Source organism: Pan paniscus, chromosome 12 (genome assembly GCF_029289425.2).
Source record: "Pan paniscus chromosome 12, NHGRI_mPanPan1-v2.0_pri, whole genome shotgun sequence".
Classification (NCBI taxonomy): domain Eukaryota; kingdom Metazoa; phylum Chordata; class Mammalia; order Primates; family Hominidae; genus Pan; species Pan paniscus.
Genome location: NC_073261.2, coordinates 41,312,040 through 41,335,795, shown reverse-complemented (window position 1 = coordinate 41,335,795; position 23,756 = coordinate 41,312,040). Strand labels below are relative to the sequence as shown.

General features: G+C 42.7%; 1 protein-coding gene across 1 annotated transcript; it reads left to right on the top strand.

Moving 5' to 3' along the window:
* The first annotated feature begins 267 nt into the window (after positions 1–267).
* KCMF1 (potassium channel modulatory factor 1) lies at positions 268–9,788 on the top strand. The gene is made up of 3 exons (XM_034953452.3): positions 268–844; positions 3,928–4,210; positions 7,695–9,788. Exons 1-3 carry the CDS (start codon positions 703–705, stop codon positions 7,954–7,956), a joined length of 687 nt encoding a protein of 228 aa, XP_034809343.2. The 5' UTR covers positions 268–702; the 3' UTR covers positions 7,957–9,788.
* The last annotated feature ends 13,968 nt before the right edge of the window (positions 9,789–23,756 follow it).

The window sequence follows — 23,756 nt, the reverse complement described above, 5'->3', positions numbered from 1 at the left end:
GAGAAGCCAGCAAAAAAATTAATCTGCATTATAAAGCTGGTCTGTTTGGTACTTTAAAGGAAAAATCTCTTCTATATGATCTGGCCTCCCCCACCTCTCATTTGCCTTTGTGGAAACGTAAGGTTGTCTTCATGAGTTTTGACAGCTATTTGCAACTCAGGACCTTTTTCAGTTTGACTCACACTCAACTGTGTAAGATGGTTGAGGCTGCTGGGAATTTGACTTCGTGATAAATGTCATGTTAATCTATCTGTGTGTCTTATACAAGAAATGCAAATCTGTTTTCTGCTTAGCAGCGGCATTGGAAAGAAGCTTGAAGACAGATTAAAACTAATAATCCAAAAGGAATCTTTGATCTGCTGAATATAAATTCAATATTGTTCCTTTTTCATTATAGGTGGTATTTGAGATTTCATGAGCTATATAGAGAGAAACTTTCTTACCTCACACACCCAATACACACACACACACTCACATGTTGCCTTACATTTGAGTGTCTTTTTAGGGTTAATAGCCCTCATAGAGTTGGGACGTTTGCACTTTAAGTTAAATGTGCTGTTTTTAAATGCTTACAATTCAGGAAATCTTTATATCTGTCTAGCAAGGACTCAGGTGATTTTTTTTTGTTTCTGTGAAATACTTTCGTTTTTTTCTTAACTTTTGGGTTATGATGAATCGAGTGGTGTTCGACATGTACGTAGAATGTTTCACCCTGGCCGGGGATTAGGAGGTCCTCGTGCTCGTAGATCAAACATGCACTTTACTAGCAGTTCTACTGGTGGACTTTCTTCTTCTCAGAGTTCATATTCTCCAAGCAATAGGGAAGCCATGGATCCTATAGCTGGTAAGTTAGTGTCACATTAATAAGGGAAATGGCAGGGGAACGAGGAGCTCCTTTTAAAACTTTTTGTGATGCCAGGTGCGGTGGCTCACACCTTTAATCCCAGCACTCTGGGAGGCTGGAGCGGGTGGATCACTTGAAGCCAGGAATTCAAGACCAGCCTGGCCAACATGGCAAAACTCCATCTCTACTAAAAATACAAAAATTAGCCAGATGTGGTGGTGGGTGCCTGTAATCGCAGCTACTCTGGAGGCTGAGGCATGAGAATCGCTTGAGCCTGAAAGGTGGAGGTTCCAGGAAGCCGAGATCGCACCACTGCACTCCAGCCTGGGTGATGGAGTGAGACCCTGTCTCAAAAAAAAAAAAAAAAAAAAAAACTTTTTGTGAGATTTGTGTTCTTAAGTCTCACCTCTCTGACCATAAGCCATGTTCCTTCACAAAATTCCCAAATACATTAAAAGTGTAAAATGTGTTAAAAGCAGACACTTAACATAAAGTAATTCATACTCTTCTGGCATTGCTTAAGTCCAGTAGTCCCCCCGTCATGTGGTTTTGCTTTCCTGGGTTTCAGTTACCCACAACCAACTACAGTCAAAAAATAGGTGAGTACGGGACAATAAGATACTTAGAGAGAGACCACATCACATAACTTTCATAGTATATTTTTAGATTTACTCTATTTTGTTGGGAATCTCATGTGCCTAATTTATAAATTAAACTTTAGCACAACAGATAAGTATGTATAGGAAAAAACATAGTATGTACAGGGTTCTGTATTATCCAAATGCCCATTTCAGCCATTCACTGGGGGTCTTGGAACATATCTCCTGCAGGTAAAGGGAGACTACTGTTCTTAGAGACATAAGATGATAAGAGATGGTTTTATGTTGTATTTGTGGCCTCTATTGAAGGCCAAGGAAATCATAAAAGATTTCAACTTGAATACCTCCAAAATGTCATGGTTAAATCTCCATAAGTACACATAAAAAAATGGCCAAAGCACATTTGAAATTAAGGTTTTATAAGGTATAGCTAACATTTTTAAGAACATGTTATGTGTAAAATTCTGTCACAGATTTATGCCTATCTCAGATGTTGTGCAAGGCGCCTCATGGCTTCCAGGTACACATTCCACCACATGGACACATTTCAGAACTGTTATCTATAGCTAATTGAAAAGACTAAAGAATTAAGCTCTTCTCATGGAAGAAAGGAAAGTAGGACTTAATGTCCTGACCATTTGAGAACTATATTGTTGTAGAACATACTGAAAGGTACATGTTTAATAGCTTGGGAAAAATCTTAAAAAAAAAAAAAAAAAAAAAACAGTTTTTGAACCTGGCCATGTCACTGAGTCTAGTACATGATAAACCTGGGAAGTTGGTAGCAGAACACAGGGTCAAAATAAAATACAATAAATCACTGTAGCCTGATAATCTGCAAGACACACCAAGCAGACAAGTGGTAAGACAGTGGGAAGTGTGCACGCATTTAAAGCAACAATTCTGAAATGTGTCCATGTGGTGAAGTGTGCACCTACCTGGAAGCCATGAGCACCCTCCAGAACACCTGAAACATTGATAAGTGTAAATCTGTAATAGAAACTGAGAACATCAGAGCTAAATGACAACTTAGGAACACAAAGGAGGAGACAGCAGACACTGGGGGAGGGTAGGAAGAGAGAGAGGAGCAGAAAGATAACTGTTGGGTACTGGGCTTAATTGGGTGCTGGGTGATGTAATAATATGTATGACAAACCCCCGTGGCAGGTGTTTAACTGTGTAACGGACCTTCACATGTACCCCCAAACCTAAAATAAAAATTTAAAAAAGAAAAACAACCTAAGAACAATTTTATACCTATCATGTTATTTAAAAGTTAGATATACCGTATAAAATTTTAATTCCAAATGTGCTTTGGACATTTGGGTGTGCAACAACAAAAACAAGCCTAATAAACTGAGTTTGGGGGATTTAAAAAATATTTCTTCATCCAAAGGGAATATTTACCTGCTATTTTGGTGGCAGGCACTAAAAATTAAAGTAGTTTCTGGGAGCAAAATTCAAAATTGAGAAATTTTCTTCATTTGATTTTTTTTTTCTGTCAGTGAAAATTAGTTTATTTTAGTGATAGACTGTATATTCCATGAAAGAGTGGTATAAGAGTGCTATAAAAAGCCTGGGATAAAGCAACAGGAAGCAAGAAAACAAACTGTTAATGAGTTTTAATGATAAAGAGTTTTTGCTGGCCTGAAAGTGTCTGCAAGGCAGTCATCGATTCCCTATAAGCGAGGTGGACCCTCCACTTGGAAGAAGGCATTTCACTGTACCTTACTTAGATGAGGATGCGGGGACGAAAGTTTACACCTCTCTTAATGAGTACAGCCTTATGGACACAAGACAGTCTGGATCATAACAGGCCACTAAGTAGGCTGTACAGTCAGATGCAGCAGGTTCTCAGGAGCCAGTCAGCCTTGCTGAGCACTGGTAGTGGTATCTACTGCAGTGGTACTCTGAAACAGCAGTATCAGAAGGTACTAGAGGGAGAAAGCAGAGGCAGAGTGTGTGCAAGGGCCACCATCAGAAATGATCCAGGCCTTTAGGACCTGGAATCCTAATAATTCATTCAGTCATTCAGTAAATGTTTGAATTCCTGCTATATCAGGCCCTGTTCTGATAGCTGGGAATATAGTCAACAGTAGACCTCATCCCTGCTTCCATGGAACACATATTGAGAGAGCTTATATTATAATTGGGCCCACAGATAAACCACTTCATTAAATACTAAGAGAAAGCTTCACTAAATTAGTCTATTATGCAAATAATTTTAAAGACAATTTAAGTTTTACTTCAAACATAATTCAGTCTGGGTTAATATTCGTATGCATTTGCATTCTCTGTACACAGTAACTCCTGCCTTCAGGAGGCATTCTAGAAGGTATTCAGCTCTTAACTGAAACTGTGTGCTGTGGTGGTTACCTACCTGTTCACAATGCTTTTGATGTTGTTGCAGTAAAAGAGTGATCTGTAGCGTTTTGTTTTCCTCAGTATTAAGCAGACATTAATTGTTTTCATTTCCATTGGCAGAGCTTTTATCTCAGTTATCAGGAGTGAGACGTTCTGCAGGAGGACAGCTTAATTCCTCTGGCCCTTCCGCTTCTCAGTTACAACAACTGCAGATGCAGCTGCAGCTAGAACGGCAGCATGCCCAGGCAGCACGGCAACAACTGGAGACCGCACGCAACGCAACCCGGCGTACTAACACAAGCAGTGTCACCACTACAATCACACAATCCACAGCAACAACCAACATAGCTAATACAGAAAGCAGTCAGCAGACTCTCCAGAATTCCCAGTTTCTTTTAACAAGGTAGCTCATTTGTTAATAGAATTTTGTTTGGGAAGTAATATTTTATTGCCACTACAGTCTGGAATTATCTTTTCTCTTTTGTGCATTATATTTCTTTAAAATTTTGTGTTTGATTAAAACTCTCAGATCTCTGATTAAAACGCATATTCAGTATTTCCCCAAGAATGTGAAACATAGTAATTATTTTAGATAAATTAAGAATACTGGGCCAGACCCAGTGGCTCACACCTGTAATCCCAGCACTTTGGGAGGCCAAGGCAAGCAGATCGCCAGAGCCCAGGAGTTCCAAACCACCCTGGGTAACATGATGAAATCTTATCTCTACAAAAATGAGCCAGGTGTGATGGTGCGCACCTGTAGTCCCCGCTACTCAGGAGGCTGAGGTGGGAGGATCGCTTGAGCCCTGGAGACAGAGGTTGCAGTAGCCAAGATTGCACCATGCACTCCAGTCTGGGTGACAAGAGTGAGACCTTGTCTCTAAAATAAAATAACTGGTCTTGTTCTCAAGGTATATATCATCATATAATATGAATTGTTTTGCCATAGTACCCATAAAACTTAAACACTATATCATTATATATATATGGTTCATATTAGGTGTATTTATCATAATTAACATTGCTTGTTATTGCCAGTTTTAATCTGCTTTGAAATATTAAAAGTATAAGAAGGATTTCATAATACAGTGGCAGTTTTCTCCTGTGAATTTCTAAAAAAGCTAGATTTAAATTTTTATGGTTGGCACACAAAAGTAACTGTTAAAAAAATGGCTTCCTATGGTATAAATAATATTTAGTAAAACAGTAAACTACTCTACTGGATGGAGTTCTTGTTTGCTTCTGAAACATTTAGCAACTGCATGTATTTGTCTGCCAAAACTTCACAGGCATTTTATGTGACTTTTAGGAATATAAAGAATTTTAAAAAGAGGAATGATGAGTGGAGACTTGGCCTCAACAGATAATGAACCTGGACTAATTGGGCTTTTAAGGGAGCAGAGAGGAATATAAAGGAAGAACTGTAAAATAAAGAATAACGTTTGTGTAATACATCATTATTTCCAAAATGCAGTGTGTATGACAATTCATTGGGATGTTAGAGGAAAATATTATAATTTCTACTTATATTTCTTTTATTTCATACTCTGTTAATACAGTGGTGCATGTGTATAGTTATAAATAACATATTGTGGGTGCAGAATAAAAAATGCTTGAAAATCCCTGGGCTAGAGCCCCAGCTTTGCCAGTTACAAGTTTTGGACCTCAGGCAAGTCATTTCACTCCTCCAAACCTCAATTTTATCATCAGTATCCCAGAAGTTTTGCCTTTAGAGGGATAATTATTTTGAGGATTAAATGGAATACTGGTATGTGTATGGTCTGGCTCAGTATCTGGCCTATAGTAAAGGTCCAATTAATGGTACTCGTTATCATCATTTGTTATGAAACCAAGAAAAACATTTTAAATGGGTAATTTACCTTTGAATTATCTCTGCAAGTCAGTAACTGTGCCTGGTTATTACCAGATAATGCTGCTTTAATGTAAGAAAACCACAGAGCCACAGATGGAGCTACCTGCTGCCATGTATGTAGCCTTCCCCATAGGGACTGACCAGCAGCAGGTCTATAACATACCAGATCTAAGTCCCTACCTCAAAAAGGAGATCTACTAGCGTGCATTTCTACTGAGAGTTCACAGAACTGTGGGTGGAATGTCTTGCCAGTGCCCTTTGGAAAAGACATCTTCCTACCCACCCTTGCCCTATCTTTTTTTTTTTTTTTTAAGACCCATACTACTCAGCTTGATTGTAATTTTTTTCTGTGCATTTATTCCACACCCAACTCTCAGAGCATGGTATGAGTGACCTCTGAGTGCTGTCTGTGGATTCTGGTTGTAGCTTCTTGAAATCCCCCTTCTATCATCTGATACTGTACATTCTATGGTACCATGCAGTTTGCAAACCACTTTCCACATCTTTTATTGTATTATATTCATATGATTTATTTAAGGCAATATTTCCCCAGAAATACTCTCTTAACTTCATATATTCAAAGGAATATATGTAATTACTTATGTCCTTCCACCCCCAATTAATAAGGTTGCAGAAAGCAAAGTAAGAAAAATTAAGAGATTATTTACTGTTGGGCTTCTCAGAACTTCAAATATATTAACATGCATTGTGAATTTTCAAGGCAAGGAGAACGGCTGCAGTGTATGCAGGGGAGATCCTGCTCTCTGGTCACACAGTTCTTACGTGATATATATAGGGCCCAAGCCTTATTTTTGGTCTTTTCTTTGACCAGGGGCAGTTCCTATTCATGTTGCCCTGCAACTGATGGTAAGGTCACAGTTTCTTTGAAGTCCAAGATAGTTGACCTTTTAGAAAGTGATTATTGGAGTGTGTAAGTCAGATCGGTCTTTTTTTTGAGACAGAATTTCACTCTTGTTGCCCAAGCTGGAGTGCAATGGCATGATCTCGGCTCACTGCAACCACCGCCTCCCAGGTTTAAGCGATTCTCCTACTTCAGCCTCCCGAGTAGCTGGGATTACAGGCACGCACCCCCACACCTGGCTAATTTTTTGTATTTTTAGTAGAAATGGGGTTTCACCACATTAGCCAGGCTGGTCTCAAACTCCTGACCTCGGGTGATCCGCCCGCCTTGGCCTCCCAAAGTGCTGGGATTACAGGCATGAGCCACCATGCCTGGCCAGATCTAATCTTTTGACAGTGGGACCAGTTCATTTTGCTAACCCCAACTTGAAGATCCTCACAAGCCTTGCAGTTTTATTTATATCCTGTGTTATATTTCATCAAGAAATCTGTCTAGTCTCTGTGCAGATGAGCCAGGTTTCCCAGCATAGCCCAGATCTCATAAGTACATGCATCAGGGGAGCAAGTCAGGCAGGTAGACCTTGTGTCTGCCCTGCTACACTGTAGGTCCTTGGTAGAAGAAATGTAGGAGTTTGTATGTATGTGTTTTCTTGCCCTCTCTAGCTTCTGCATATACCAGGAAGAATTAAATAGAGTAATAAAGAAAAGTCAGAGGAAATTTTAGGATATTTTTTAGTTGAATATTCTGTTCACTGCAGATTTTGTTTTTGTGTTTTATTTTCCTCTTTTTATTTACCCCCAGATGAAATTCTGGTTAGATACTTTCCCAAGCATCTAATCTGTAAGAAATCCTGTTTTCCTTAGAAAATTTTCACCTAGCTTTCTCTGGAGTGGAAAAAGTCTAAATGTATTTTTTTTTCTCATTGAGTCTAATTAAAGCATAGATTTGCACCTCCAGGTAACAGTATTGCAACAAGTGTGGGGAGTTCGTCTCAACACAATTAAGGATAAATTACAGCCAAGTATTCCAGCAATATCTCATTCTGAATTTTGCCACCTGTAAAACTTCACAGTGGAGAGCACTGTAGAAATTGGCCATGCCGTTGTTCATTGACTTTTTAACAATAAGGTCTTTTCTTTTTAACTTACACAGGTTGAATGATCCTAAAATGTCTGAAACGGAGCGCCAGTCCATGGAAAGCGAGCGCGCAGACCGCAGCCTGTTTGTCCAAGAGCTCCTTCTGTCCACTTTAGTGCGTGAAGAGAGCTCATCCTCAGATGAGGATGATCGGGGGGAGATGGCAGATTTTGGTGCTATGGGCTGTGTAGATATTATGCCTTTAGATGTTGCTTTAGAAAACCTAAATTTAAAAGAGAGTAATAAAGGAAATGAGCCTCCACCACCTCCTCTTTGATGACATCCCAATTCGCAGACAATGTCCTCTGTGCTGTATTTGCCAATGAAAGTGGACAACAACTATCTTGGGTTTGTTTGGTGATTGTAATTTCAGGTCTGTCACTCTTGTTACATTGTGTACATTCAAAAGGAAGAGAGAAAATATATATGATAATCATTTCCACTTAACTAATTTTTACTTCTAGCAGGTAAATGTAGGTAGCAGTGCAGGGGTGATCTCTGCTTCCTGTACCTTGACATGCAAAAGGCTCTCCTAATACTCCACATTCAAACTGAAGAGGAAAATTGAAATCTCTAATGAAGCTGCTGTGTGTATTTATGAATATTAATGAATAAAAACTGCTTGGATGGTTTACCTTAACTACTGCATGAGGTTTTTTGCAGCGTGCATGAGTTTTAGTGACCTTGTTATTTAACAAGTTAAATACAAGGAGTAAAACTTAAAAAAAAAAAATACAAAGCCCAAAGCTTTCCCAAACATTATTCAATGGTTACACGACGAAGTAGCTTTTGAATAATGTCTGCCTGAATCACCTTTCTTTGTGTGCCTCCTACGCACAAAGCCAGCTCTGCAGTGGAATCTGGGGATTATAGCTGGGTGTGGCACTCCGCCCTGTGTGACTGTCCTGTCGCCCTGTTAGTCATCTTGCCTGTGTGGAGCTCAGCCTGTCTCTTTAACTCATCTGTAGAAGACACACCAGTAAAGCTACTGTTGGAATCTGCTGCAGGGGCCTTTGTGTGCCCTAAAAACAAATCCTGTTCATGTTTGTTTAAAGTTTTTACTTTTTGTGGTTGTTTAAAATTTTCTCAATTGTTAAATATGTTTTATTCAGGTGTAGATGAATTTCATTTATTGACTGTTCAACAGAGTTAACCTGAATTATGTTGTCTTTGTTTTTAAAAATCTCACATTCTCAATCATATTTTGCATTATTTATGTATTTGCTTTGTAGTTTGCTGAGACAGATCAGTATCAGGGGAGCTTTGAGGATTTGCCTTCCCAGATTTGTCAATATATTACAACCAAATTCTTAATGCTAATTTTAGCACCTTTTATTTATTGGGTTTTTTCTGGCATAAAAAGTAAAGCCTTTTAATTGAATCATGCCACCTATATGCCTATATTATTAATCCTATGTGTAAAAAAAATGTACAGCTTTTTTTGGGTTTGTTTTGGGGTTTGGAAGGGCCGGGTTATTTTTTATTTCCTGTTTCAGTTTTTGTGCATAGACTTTCACAATAGCTCCAAGGCAGGGACAGCGGGTTTGGGGGTTGGGAGGGCAGTTTTTGGAATGTAAATTTAGGACTTTTAAAAAGGTGCGCACAGCTTCTGATAAATTTATAACTAGACTTAATCATGTCTCGTTCCAGTTCTCTTTTCTCTGAGCCCTTTTCAAAGTCTCCTCTCTTTCTCCTGTCATCCTTTTCCTTTCCTGTCCGTGTATCTCCGTTTCTTCAACATGACAAGCATACAGACTTGAACACCCCTCCGGTGTTCTTCCGAGAACTGTGAAGTCCATGTTCATCCAAATGTAACCAAAAAAGAAGTCACCCTACATGTCTGAAAAACTGTTGCTTCTCCTCTGAAACTTCAAACTCCAACGATTTCCAAATACAATAGCTTTGTTTTCTTTAGTTCTGTAATGGATAATGTTTAAAGGAAAACTTTACACCAGGCTTCTGGTTACACTAGAAGTCAAGCCCATTAGGGATTTTCATTTTTTTTCAATTGGTTGTTGAGAAGTTTCAAAAATCAGTTTTCAAGCTGTGGTCTTTCAAACACATCTGCACATAAGTCACACATTTCAATAAAGCATTTTCAAGACTGTTGACCACTTGAATTTCTTTGGTGTTGGTGGATTAACCTAACCATTGCTCTGAGATTTTATATCTCTAATCCAGTATTTTTTTTCTTTTTATGCTAAACATGGGAGATCCTGGTTTTGTGTGAATGCATTATTTTGGATGTGAGAAATAAATGCCAATTATGTACTTTCCCTTTTCTGCACAAATTCTGGGAAAATGTAAAAGCCTTCATTTTTTAACATGGTTTTAGGGAACAACTGTAAGTCCATTCAGAGCAGTTTAATTTAGATGATCACTTTTAACACTGCAGAAGACCTAAGGAGTCATAAGATTCCATCTCATGTAGAATACTGTATATTAATTATTTTTTACCAGATATTTTACAAATACCTCACCTCATCCTGTATGTAATCAATAATGTATTATTTTAGGGTAGAACGACACAGAATATCAATATAAAAATATATTCAAGCCCTTGAAATTCTTGTGTCCTTTTTCTTTAGTTTCTGAATGAAAATCTTATTACTGGATGTACTATTGAATAAAAATTAATTGCAAAGACTTTGATGGACAGGAGACAAAATCAAAATATACCACTGTTTATTTTGGCAGCACCTTCAAATTTCTAAGGACCAGATCCTGAATTTTGAGAATTTTTTGTTTCGTTGAGTTTTGAGTGTCTAGGATATAAGTTTATAAATGTTCTACAGTGCTTGTCTTTGCTTCCTGTTTAGAAATCATTTAAGTCTTTCCCCTCAAGGTGCTCTGGAAGAAGTTTAATTTCAGCTCTGAACAAGTAGAAATAACTGTGCTTCCTTGTATGGCTGCAATCATAAGACAGAATTTCTGTGGTTGGCTACCGTGAAATCTTTGTATTTATATTGCATTGTTTTGTTTAAAAAAAAAAATCCACAGAGGTAGAACCTAGGTTTGCTACTAACAAAGTAGTGGATTCTTATAATTAGACTCAGGTAAAGTAAGAGAAAACTTCTCTCCCTGTGGCCCCCAGAGAAATGAAGTAGGATAGCAGATTACACTATTAGAAATAATAGACGTAACAAAAAAAATCCAGCCCATTATCCCCACCCCCCATTTTCCCTCTCAATATTAGAAATTTCAGTAATATGCTGACAGATTCAAAGGTCACCAAGGCTTTTGTGTTTTTTTCTGGTCTGTGGGCCACAGTTAAAAGAACGGGTAACAGGTTCAGAGTTCTCTTGATACGTCCAAGCCTTAGTTTCCAGGAAAAAAGCTAGGCTCCTCACTGCAAATATTAACGCTTTATATATTTACTCCATGGATGTTGGGGTAAGCACATATGTCAATAGTTCATAGCTCTAGTTAAGGAAAAAAGCTAGGCTCCTCACTGCAAATATTAACGCTTTATATATTTACTCCATGGATGTTGGGGTAAGCACATATGTCAATAGTTCATAGCTCTAGTTAAGGACAAAGCGGGGTGGGGGGTAGAAGGAGAATACTAGAGAGGTTACGGTAGCAGGTGGCTGGAGAAAAGGATCTTTTGAATGGGATTCCTGTAACAAAGTGTTCAGTACCAATATTAAGTCTACTGTAAGTGGGGGCTGATATGGCTTACTGATACAGGCATGTGTAAAAAACTAAGTGTGATGGAGAAATGGGTGCTAAAAGCTCTTTTAACAGTTTTGTAGAGAAGCCCTGCAGCCGTGTTTACTATATATGACATGCCTGTTTCTTAATTTGCATGCACAGTTTAAGGGGCACATGCAATATTGGTTTCATGTGCAGTAAAAATTAAAACACGGCTGAGCGTGGTGGCTCACGCCTGTAATCCCAGCACTTTGGGAGGCCGAGGCGGGTGGATCACGAGGTCAGAAGTTTGAGACCATCTTGGCCAGCATAGTGAAACCCCATCTCTACTAAAAAATACAAAAAATTAGCTGGGCATGGTGGCAGGCACCTGTAATCCTAGCTACTCGGGAGGCTGAGGCAGGAGAATCGCTTGAAACTGGGAGGCGGAGGTTGCAGTGAGCTGAGATCACGCCACCATTGCACTCCAGCCCGGGCGACGGTGCAAGACTCTCAAAAAAAAAAAAAAAATTAAAACACTAGGTACGAAATTCTCCCAGAATTATATGCGAAAGTTGGTGTTCATGCTGGAAAAAAGTTACAGTTATCTGTGCTCTTTCTAAAGCTCAACTAGACACTAAAACAGTTCTCTCCTTGAGACCGGAAGTGGGATGGGGTGGGCAGGGGGAAGGGAAGAGGCTGGGGAGGAGCCTCTCATCTCATCTCATTTCAGCCTCAACAGTAATTGAAACCCTATGCCTGGCCTGGCGTGGGTAGAGGTTAGGGTTAGAGTGCAGGATGGAGCAGCAGTCTGCAGACTTTCAGGTTGTGACGATGTCATGAAATTCTGTGCTATTAAACATGGCTATGTCTGAGTCAATCATTACGGTATTCCAAAGCCAAATTCAAGTGACTGTTTTTCTGAATAGTATAAAAATCTAATTCCCTGTGCTTATCGGCTTCAACTATGCTTACACAACGTTTGTTTCTAATTCGTACTCTTGCCTCTTGGTTTCTGTAGTTTTTCAACCCATTTCTGTCAGTGTTCTATAAATGCATACATTCATTATTTAAGGAACCCTGCAGCAGACCTCGAATACGATGTGACTTGATGTTTGTTGCTACTTCCTCAACTTGGTTAGCAAATTCAAGTTTTGAAAGACGATTCGTCTCAGAGAAGTTGATCCTGAACCTCCACGTCACATTTTAGTCGGTTGCTATTAGGTGGGTAATGCCTAACATGGGTTCCTCAAATCACAAAGGAGAATGCTCTCAAGTCCTCATGTTAACTTTAGTAAGTCAGTTAACTTTACAGCAACTAAAGAGATCAATTAAAAAGAACCCTTAAGTCTGACTGTCCCAGGTAACTTAACTTGCTGTACAGATAGTGCACAGATATGGATGAGGGCTGCACATGGCTGATTTGAAAACCCATGTGGGGCTGGGTGTGGTGGCTCACGCCTGTAATCCCAGCACTTTGGGAGGCCAAGGCGGGTGGATCACGAGGTTAGTTCAGGACCATCCTGGCCAAGATGGTGAAACCCCATCTCTACTAAAAATACGAAAATTAGCTGGGCTTGGTGGCGGACGCCTGTAATCCCGGCTACTTGGGAGGCTGAGGCAGAGAATTGCTTGAACCTGGGAGGCGGAGGTTGCAGTGAGCCGAGATTGCGCCACTGCACTCCAGCCTGGGCGACACAGTGAGACTCTCCTCAAAAAAAAAAAAAAAGAAAAGAAAACCCATGTGGGCCGCATGTCCACAGCCTGGGGCTGCTTTCCACAGGACTAGATAACGACGTTTCTCTTCAAGGAGGCCTTTACTAACCACAGGGAACCTAGCATCTGACTGTGTCCTTGGCAGACAGTGCATGTAGCCTGTAGAATGTTGGCTCCTCTGTCTATAGAAGCCATCAGTTCGCTGCTCTCTCATTCATACATACTTTTTGAGTTCCCAGTAGGTACGAAGCTTTGCCTAAACATTATTTACGAACTGCGATTTTTACAGACTTCCCCTGTAAGAATTTTCTAAAAGAGCCTTTCTCCTTTACACAATTGAAACGTTTTCAAAGGTCACCAAGCTGGTTGCCTTTGGTTAGTCACGTGACCAATCAGAGCTGGTGAGTGAGCTGCTCCCTTAAATCTACCAAATTAGACTGACAGCATTTGGAATCTGCCTCACACATAAGAGATCCATATTCATTTAACAGTGAAGCCAGCCCAGAAGCATCCTCTTCTGTAAGCTGGATGGAGTCCCAGATCTCTCTCCTTGTATATAAGGAGACCACACCCTGTATATAAGGTTTTCTTGAGGTAGATGCAGCGATATTCCTGGGGTAAGATTCTATAATACTCCTGTATTGGCAAGTGGACTGGACCAACAGACACAGGCCTCAGCCACTGTCGCTAGGGGCTGAAGGAGAGTTCATGGATTCTTACCCCCTAGTCATGAAAGCTCTTCTGGCCAGCCTTGAATCCACTTAATTTTGCCCACGAGAACCTTTCATGACAATTAACAAGACACTAGTTTCCCCATAAAAGTCCATTTTTAAATATATAGTATGCTAATTAGCAGTGTCTGTTGAATTGCCCTATCGGATAGCAGCCACCATGTGTGCTGACCACTCACGATTCAGACTTACCTTGGAAAATATCACACTGACGATACAGTACTTTAGAATAAATTGCATATTGTAACAGGCTCCGAGACTAATTTGTACTGAACCCTTGATATAGATTATCTTTTATAACATCACCACCTGTCATGAAGCTTATCTGTTTTCTGATTTGAATAAACTTTGTGTTGTGCACCTCACTTTCCATTGCATTCACTGAGATAGCCGAGTGTGACTTCAGTGTTGTGTCATCTTAAGATGTCAGTAATGTTCAACACAGACTTGGTCATCTGTGGCACTGGTGTTTCGGCATTTCTATAGTTTCTGTTTTGTTTTGTTTTTTGAGATGGAGTTTTGCTCTTGTTGCCCAGGCTGGAGTGCAGTGGCACGATCTCGGCCCACTGCAATCTCCGCCTTCTGGGTTCAAATGATTCTCCTGCCTCAGCCTCCCAAGTAGCTGGGATTACAGATGTGTGCCACCACGCCCAGCTACTTTTTTGTATTTTTAGTATTTTGTATTTTGTATTTGTATTTTTAGTAGAGACGGGGTTTCACCATGTTGGTCAGGCTGGTCTCAAACTCCTAACCTCAGGTGATCCACCTGCCTCGGCCTCCCAAAATGCTGGGATTACAAGCGTGAGCCACCACACCTGGCCTCATTTCTATAGTTTTAAATCCCCTGTGAAATACCATTACTCCTATTGTCCCTGTCTGCGTCCTCTCCTGTTTCTGTGTGTGTGTGTGTGTGTTTTATTAATGCTTCCAGTGACATCTGCAGTTTCAGTTCCATTTGCCTACGGAATTTTCAGGACCACCCAGGTTACCACTGTTGCTGGTGTCTGAGCCTGAGGGGTGAACATGTGGCCTCTCTCCTCAGTCCAGAAAAGGACTTTGGAATACTGATTCTACTTACAGCTTCACAGGGCAAGACTAGAAAGAAGGACTTGAGAAGGAGCCCCCTGAACTTCAGCATGAACATAAGCCCCACCCACTCAGGACCGGAAGGGACAAGACTTGTTCCTTATCCATTTTTTTTTCCCCTCTTCAGAGTTCCTGTTGGCTTTTGGTGGTTGTTTTTCCCCATTTTGAACACTCAACTGCCTCTAGCCAATGGCAGGGTTTTTTTGTTTTGTGTGTTTGTTTTGTTTTGTTTTTGAGACGGAGTCTCACTCTGTCGCCCATGCTGGAGTGCAGTGGCGCAATCTCGGCTCACTGCAACCTCCACCTCCCGGATTCAAGCGATTCTTCTGCCTCAGCTTCCTGAGTAGCTGGGACTACAGGCCCGCGCCACCACATCCAGCAAATTTTTTGTTTTTTAGGAGAGACGGGGTTTCACCATGTTGGCCAGGCTGGTCTCATACTCCTCACCTCAGGTGATCCGCCCACCTCAGCCTCCCTAAGTGCTGGGATTACAGGAATGAACGACCGCGCCCGGCCAAGCCAATGGCAGGTTTAAAAGCAAGTAGTGAAAATTACCTTTTAGTATCTACCTGAACAAATGCCTTTTACTTCAGCCTAGGGCTCTAGGGTTGTCCCCCAAGTCACTGTGTTCTGAGGAGGATGGTGGATTGTATTTTTTTTTTCTTTTTTCTTTTTTTTTTTTAGACAGGGTCTCACTCTGTCGCCCATGCTGGAGTGCAGTGGTGCAATCTCGGCTCACTGCAGCCTAGACCTCCTGAACTCAAGCTATCCTCCCACCTCTGCCTCCCCAGTAGCTGGGAGCTACAGGCACATGCCACCATACCCAGCTAATTTTTGTATTTTTTGTAGAGATGGGGTTTCACCATGTTGCCCAGCCTGGTCTCAAATTCCTGGGCTCAAGCGATTTGCCCACCTTGGCCTCCCAAAGTGCTGGGATTACAGGCATGAGCCACCATGCCTGGCCGGATCTTTTTAAGAACACTTTTGGCATATTTCGATAAAACTTTTAATCCTTTCATAGTATTTTCCAAGTGTTCACCATTCTATGGTTATAAAGCCCCGAACAAGTCCACCTAAGAAAACCAAAACCCACCATGTCCACTCGCAGGCGCTTGTCCAGTGGTCCTGGGCAACACATTCTTTTCACACAGCTGTCTTTCAAACTGCCTTCAGCTCTGGTAGAGTCTGGCCGCCAAGGATTGGGGTGGGTTGGTTGATTACTCCACTAATCCTAAAATGTAAAGGTTGCAACAAATAGCACTTTTCACATCTTATACTGTTGTAAGGCACACATTTTAGACATTGTTACATTTCAAGTAGACAGCATTTGATGAAGTGTTTGTAAGATAGCTTTTAGATGCTTATAAATTCTGTAGCCAGCCATAACAGATGTTGGCTGGGAGAAAGAATGGAATTAAGTTTGTAAAAAGAAGTGGCTGGAAAAATTACAATGAATCATGAGAATGGATGTGAATCTTCTGTATTAGAAATTAGGGTTCTCTCTCTTGGGATTCTCTCTCTTACCTCAAAAGTACCCAGATCATGCTTGGACTAGGAGGCAAGTCATGGGTAATAATTGGTAGGTCAATTCTGGGGAGGTAAAATTTGCGGAATTTCCTGGATTACTGACATTGCCTGCGCTGTGAAAGAAAAAGGGAAAATGGTGGTGTTGCTTGATCAAATGTTAGAACTTGGAATTCACGGTGGGGATAAGGAGATGCACATTTTTGTGTCAAGGGCAGTGGATGGGACTCAAAATCAAGCTGGGTTGGAGGTGAAGTTAGGGAAAACCTGGAGAATGGAACTCTGGAATTAAAGCTTAGAATTGGAAAGGTCTAATTGCTCTCTGGGTGCAGGAGTTCCCATGGAAACCTTCCTGACAAGTAAATATCCACCCAGAACAGGGAGAAGATAAAGTGCTGTGGTTACAAGCACAGACGTGAGTTTCAATCTTGGCCCTACCGCTTACTAGCTGTGTGATCTTGGCCAAGTTAATTAACTTTAATTAAACAGTATGCCTATTGTCTCATTCTTAAATGTAGCTAATCATAGTATTAAATAATGTGCTAATACAGTGCCTGGTGTGAAGTAACCATAAAAAAATGGCAGGTGCCTCAGAAGGCAACCAACATAACAGGGACCCAAAGGTGACCAATAGTGGAATTTGGGCCAGGCGCAGTGGCTCATAGCTGTAATCCCAGCACTTTGGGAGGCCAAGGCGGGCAGATCACTTGAAGACAGGAGTTCAAGACCAGCCTGGCCAACATGGTGAAACCCTGTCTCTACTAAAAGTACAAAAAATTAGCCAGGGGCGTTGGTGGGTGACCGTAACCCCCGCTACTCGGGAGGCTGAGGCATGAGAATCACTTGAGGAAGGCAGAGGTTGCAGTGAGCCAAGATCGCGCCACTGCACTCCGGCCTGGGCGACACAGTGAGACTCTGTCAAAAAATAAATAAATAAATAAGGAAAGAAAGAGTGGGATTTGCTTGGGAGCAAAGACAGAGCCAGATAACTTCTACGCAAACACAGTACATTGATTTAATTAGCCCCATCCTGCTTCAAATACTTCTAAGTCATTCTGGCAAAACTCCATGAGGGTCAGTGACCTGGTAAAAATCGTGGAAGCTCAAGTTTCTTTATCTGAGGAGTTCAAGAGCTGGGGAAGGACGGGAATCACCCTAGGTCAGGAGACCATAGGTATCAAAGAATAAACATCAACTGAGGCTTTACTATGGATCCCACCACCTCTTCATTTACTCAGTCAGTTTCTTGGGCATCTACTAAGTGCCTGGCACTGTTCTAGGCACTTGGGGTTCTCCAGTGAATAAAGCAAAGAGGTCCCCAGCTCACTAAATAGCACAGCTTCCCAATTGCTCAGTCCAAAACCTGTTGGAATCATTTTCTACTCTTTTTCTTGAACCTCACATCCATTTCGTCAGCAGATCCCGCTGTCTCTATTTCCACACTTTTCCAGAAACTGCCCCCTTCCCACCATCTTCACTGCTGCCGCTGGCCCAGGCCTCCATCATATCCCCACAGGGTCATCGCTATAGCTTCCAAGTGGCATGCCTGCCCCCGCACTTCCATGTCCCAGCACAGCACCTGGGTGATCTTGTCAGAACCTACACCTCCAATCCCTCCGCCGCTCCTCCCTCTCAGAGGAAAGGCGGAGTCCTCACCACAGCCCCTGGCTCCCACAGGCTGTGGCTCTTATTCCTTTTTGGGGTTCATCGCCTGCTACTCTATTCCCTCCCCCAAGCCTCACTGACCACCTTGCTGTCCCTCGGGCATGCCACAGCTCTGGGACTTTTGCCTTTGCAGTCCCCTTTTCTTGGAAGATCCATATTTCCTTGCCTCCTTCTCTTTGTCGGTGAGGCCTTCTCTGACTACCCAAATGAAAACAGGGATCCCAGGCCCACCCGGTACACCCCAGCCCCACCTCCAGGGTTCAAGCGATTCTCCTGCCTCAGCCTCCCAAGTAGCTGGAATTACAGGCACCCACCACCACACCCAACTAATTTTTGTATTTTTAGTAGAGACAGGGTTTCACCATGTTGGCCAGGCTGGTCTCGAACTCCTGACCTCAGGTGATCCACCCACCTCAGCTTCTCAAAGTGCTGGGATTACAGGCGTAAGACACTGCACCTGGCCTGTTTCTCCATAACTCTTATCACCATCTGACATCCTCCCTACCCCATATACACATTATGTGCACACACACACACACACACACCCCTACATACACACACACATAGATGCCAGCTTCCTGAGGGCAGGGCTGTCCATTAGTCACCCTTGTATCTCCATGTCTATAAGGCATGGCACACGGTAAGTGCTCCATAAATATTTATGGGATAAAAGAATGAATGGTGTGGGCCAGACTCTGTTAAGAGTGTTTTTTATTATTTCAAAAGTGCATACCAATATAAAATACTCAGTCCCTGTGGAAAACAATTTGGCAGTTCCTCAAAACATTAAACATAGAATTACCACGTGACCCAGCAATTCCACTCCCAGGTATATCCAAGAGAATTGAAAACATATGTTCACACAAAACCTCCTACATTCATGCTCAGAACAGCATCATTCATAATAACTGAAAAGAGGAAACAACCCAAATGTCCATTCACTGATGAAAGGTTAAACAAACATGATCTACACAATGGACTATTATGCGGCCATAAAAAAGAATGATGTACTGACGCATGCTGCAACTTGGATGAACTTTGCAAACATGGTAAGTGAAAAAAGTCAGTCGCAAAACGCCACAGAGTATATGATTCCATTTAAGTGAAATTCCCAGAACAGGCAAATCCATGGACACAGAAAGTGGATTAGTGGTTGCCAGGGGTTGGGCAAGGAGAGAGTGGGGAGTGGCAGCTCGTGTGCACTGGGTTTCTTTCTGGAGTGTTGAAGAGGTTCTCGAATTAGATAATGGCGACGGTTGCATAACTCTGTGAAGATATGAAAAGCCACTAATTTGTACACTGAAATGGTTAAAATGGTGAATTTTATGTAAAGTTTATCTCAAAAAAAAAAAAAGTCAAACATACCTGCGGTAGGTATTCTTAACATCCCCATTTTACTGATGATAAAAGTGCGTGTCAGGGACCAGCTCTGCCAGGTGCCCAGCAACCCTGCACATCTCCACCGGGCTCGACGGCAACCTGACCTGCGTCTTGGTGGAACACCCTGCAACTCCTCATGGAGCAAGGGGCGTTAAGTGGCCCTGTGCATCGCTGCCGTGAGCGGTCTCACCTGCCTCCCCACCCTTTCGGAACTGCTGCAAGGCCATTTCTCATCGATCTCCCTAGTTTCTGTTGAGCGCAGCGCTTTCCTCCTCTCTCCCCACTCCCACAAGTTACATCTGCAGGTGCCTGCTAAGTCTGTAGAGTGCTCGGTTGCAGTTGAGAGCTGGCTGCTGCACAGCAGGGCAACCCACTGTCCATGCCATCTGGTGTCCCAACCTTCCAGCCTTGTGTCCTCCTGTGGGACGAGGGACACAAGGAGCGACATGTCATGCTGATTTTGCTTTTGCTGTCTGCGTATGTAACAACCTGTCCGAATCCATGTGGCTCAATGTCTCCCTACAGACAAATCTATGGAAGTGTGGCTGGCCAGCCCCACAGCTGCAGGGGTAATCTCTACGGCCCCGTTAGCCCCTGCTGCTTTGGGAATGCTTGATACTGAGATGAAATAAATGTTCCTGGGGCCCACAACTGCTGGAGGCAGGATCCCATCCCAGCTGGTCTGACTCAAGTCAGACACAGTAAAAGCCATCTGGCATGTTATCTGATATGACAGTAAATTAAAATGAAGACAGTTCTAGAAAAGACGAGATTTGTTCTAAAGTTTTTCTTTCTGATCTCTTCAAAATTTCTGCCTTATCTTTACTACAACAATTCAGAGAAGTCAAAGAACTCCAAAGCCTCTCTTAGGGGCATTTAGACAGTCATCTTTGGGGAAATATGGGGCTAGGACACGTAAAGTCACTCGATGACTTTTAGAAATATTAGCCTGTGACCACATATACATTTCTTCAGGATTAGAAATTAAACTGGCAGTCTTTACACTATAGTTAAACATTGTCTCCAAAATTGCCCCTGCAGTTTCCAAAAGTTGAAGGCCCTCACCCATTAGGGACATTTGAGTCATGGCACCTTACCTAGGCCTTCTTCAACCACAACCCTGATCTTCCAGCTGCCTCTTCTGTCCTCAAGACAGAAGCTCGCCTAATCCTTGGAACAAGAGGCAGCAGATCCTGAGAAGTTTCTGCTTGTGTTTGTCGGCAAGGAGATGGCTTCAGCAGTGGTAGGGGTGTAGGCAGGGGCAGGGCTGCCCCCTTAGTCTGTGAGGCTGGTGATCGGCCACAGTGAATTGGCTCCATATCCACGAAGAGGCAAGGAGGCTCTGCTCTAGCGACCCAGGTCCAAACCTGGGAAGCTTCAGATCTGGGACAAGCTCCAGATCAGGCCCAGGCTAGCCGTGTGAGGTTGGAGCAGCTGCTTAACTCTGAGCCTACCCCTCCTGCTGCACAAGTCCCTGCTGGCTGTGTGGATGAGCAGAAATAATGTCCATGAAGGCATCACAAGGTCTCAAATGGAAGGCTCCAACAACTGGTCCAGTGAAAAAAGGTTTGGAGAAAATACACATTTCCATGACCCCAACTGTGGAGAAATCTTTCTGTCCTTCTAGCTTTAAGAGTAGCAGAGCACTGTCTGGTGAGGAACTTTTCCTCCCGAACAGTCTCAAAATCGAAGCTCTGAGCACACTGAGCCAGGCCTTCCCTCATCTCTTCCTCTTCTGCACATTTGCTCAACTGTGATCTGAGTCAAGCCAGCAAGATCCAAGCTAGTCTAGCAAAGCATTTTCCAAGCAGCCTTGGAAAGGGGTTGGCCTCGTGATGGACACCGATTCCTAATATTTGCAGTTGGCTTTGCAGTGCTCTCATTACAGCAAAGGTATGAGGGTGTCTGTTGCCACCCCCTTTTGAGAGAGAGGCAGTGAGCACTACAACAGCACAGCTAATGTTTATTGGACCCCTCGTTCGATCCAGGAATTTAGATGGACTATTTTATTTAATTATTTCCATTAACCTGCTACCATTATCCCATTTTGGAAAGAACACAACGGAGGCCCAGGAGGGGTAAGGATTCTGTCCTGCAGTCCGAGGCCAGCAGGGCTGTGTTTCCCAGCACGGTGAGGGTCTTTACAGTTTGGGACCAAACAAGGGTGAAGTTCAGGACGGGGCCACGTGAGGGCGGTGGACTAACATGAAACAGAAAAGCAACCCGTTGCCCAAACGCCGGACAACTCCCAAAGGTCCTTGTTAACATCCATTTGATTTCTATTTATTTTCCAGGCAGCTGTGGGAATTGGGTAAAAGTGTGGTGTCTGGGGCCAGACTGCCTGGGGTCGATGCTGCCTCCATTATTTACCGACTGTGTAATCCCAGGAAAATTAGTTACCCTTCCTGTTTACCCTCCCTGAGCTTGCTTCCGCCTCTGTAAAGTGGCCCAGTTAGCAACCGGCAGGCCAGGACTCCAGAGCTACGGAGGACAAGTGGCGGCGCGATTATCGTAGCGAGCAGCACGGTGGGAGTGGCGCTAACGGTCAGTTCAGAAGACACTTCTGGAGATGGTTAATAGAACTTGGTATAAACAAACGGCGAAGTACTTGCATTAGCCAACAGAGTGCTATTCAAATTGAACCATCAAAAGAAATCAAGGGTGGGTGATGAAGCTGAGGATAGTTGCTCCAATAAAAAGTCACTCTCCTTTGCCCAGTTTTTACACTGGGTCAGTTTTTGAACCCAGAACCCACTGATTGAAGCAGCGCCTGCAACTCCAGCAGGAAGAATCCTGCGACACGTGGCAATTGAACATGTAATGACTCCTTCAGGCCTTCCCTCAAAGGGACCTAAGACTATTTACTTGGGTAATTGAGCACTGGGGAAAAAAAATACTAAACATCTTGAGGACAATTAGACACAGACTTATAGTAGATATGAATAACCTTAGATCCCAAGTGTAATCATGGCCCCTGTTAGAATTAGGCACATGTAGGCTGGGCACAGTGGCGCATACCTATAATCTCAGCACTTTGAGAGGTTAAGAGGGGAGGATCACTTGAGGCCAGGAGTTGGAGACCAGCCCGGGCAGTATAGGAAGAACCTATCTCTACAAAAAATTTTTAAATTAGCCAGGTGTGGTGGTGCACGCCCGCAGTTCCAGCTACTCAGGAGGCGAGGCGGGAGGACCACTTAAACCCAGGAGTTCAAGGCTGCAGTGACCTATGATCATGTCAGGGTACTCCAGCCCAGCCTGGGCCACAGAGCAAGAAGCTGTCTCTAAAAAAAAAACAAAAAACGGAATAGGAGCATATAGCGACTAGGTATAAATGGAGTTCTGGCTAAACTCCAGCTCAGAATAGGTCCATTGAACAGTGGGCATTTCCTCAGTTCCCAAATGTATATGAAATAGAGATTCTTGGTAGTTGGCCTAATCTCAACAGTTCTTTTCATTATAGCAGTTTGAATGGGTGTGTAGTGGTTCTCAATGTGGATTAAATTTGCTTTTCCAAATTGACTATATTGAGCATCTTTCATGTGCTTATAGTTATTTGTATATCCTCTTTGGTGAAATGTCTATTTTGTACATATTTTAATTGGGTTGGTAGTTTACCTTGTTACTGAATTGATTTCTTTTTTTATTTCCCTTGAGACAAGGTCTCGCTCTGTTGCCCAGACTGGAGTGCAGTGGCACGAACTCAGCTCACTGCAGCCTTGACATCCCAGCCTGGAGATATCCTTCCACCTCAGCCTCCCAAGTAGATGGGACTATAGGCACACACCACTGTCTCGCTCTGTCGCCCAGGCTGGAGTGCAATGGGGCGATCTCAGCTCACTGCAACCTCCTTCTCCCAGGTTCAAGCGATTCTCATACCTCAGCCTCCTGAATAGCTGGGACTACAGGCGCGCACCACCACGCCTGGCTAATTTTTTGTGTATTTTTAGTAGTGACAGGGTTACACCATGTTTGCCAGGCTGGTCTTGAACTCCTAAAGCCCCCTAAAATAGTGAATACGGCTCCTATTAATAAGACGTAGTGGAAGTGGGCTACAACATAGTATCTGTCATATAACACAATGTCTAATGATGAGTTGGCTAGTACAGTGCCGATTAGGCCTCCTACCATAAAAAGGAAAATAAATCCTAGGGCTCACAGCATTGCGGGGGATAATTTGGTATTGCTGCCGTGAAGCGTAGCAAGTCAGCTAAAAACTTTGATGCCTCAAATTATCCACCTGCCTTGGCCTCCCAAAGTGCTGGGATTACAGGCATGAGCCACTGCGCCTGGCCTAATTTTGTTCATTTTTTGTATGAACAAGGTCTCACTATGTTGCCCAGGC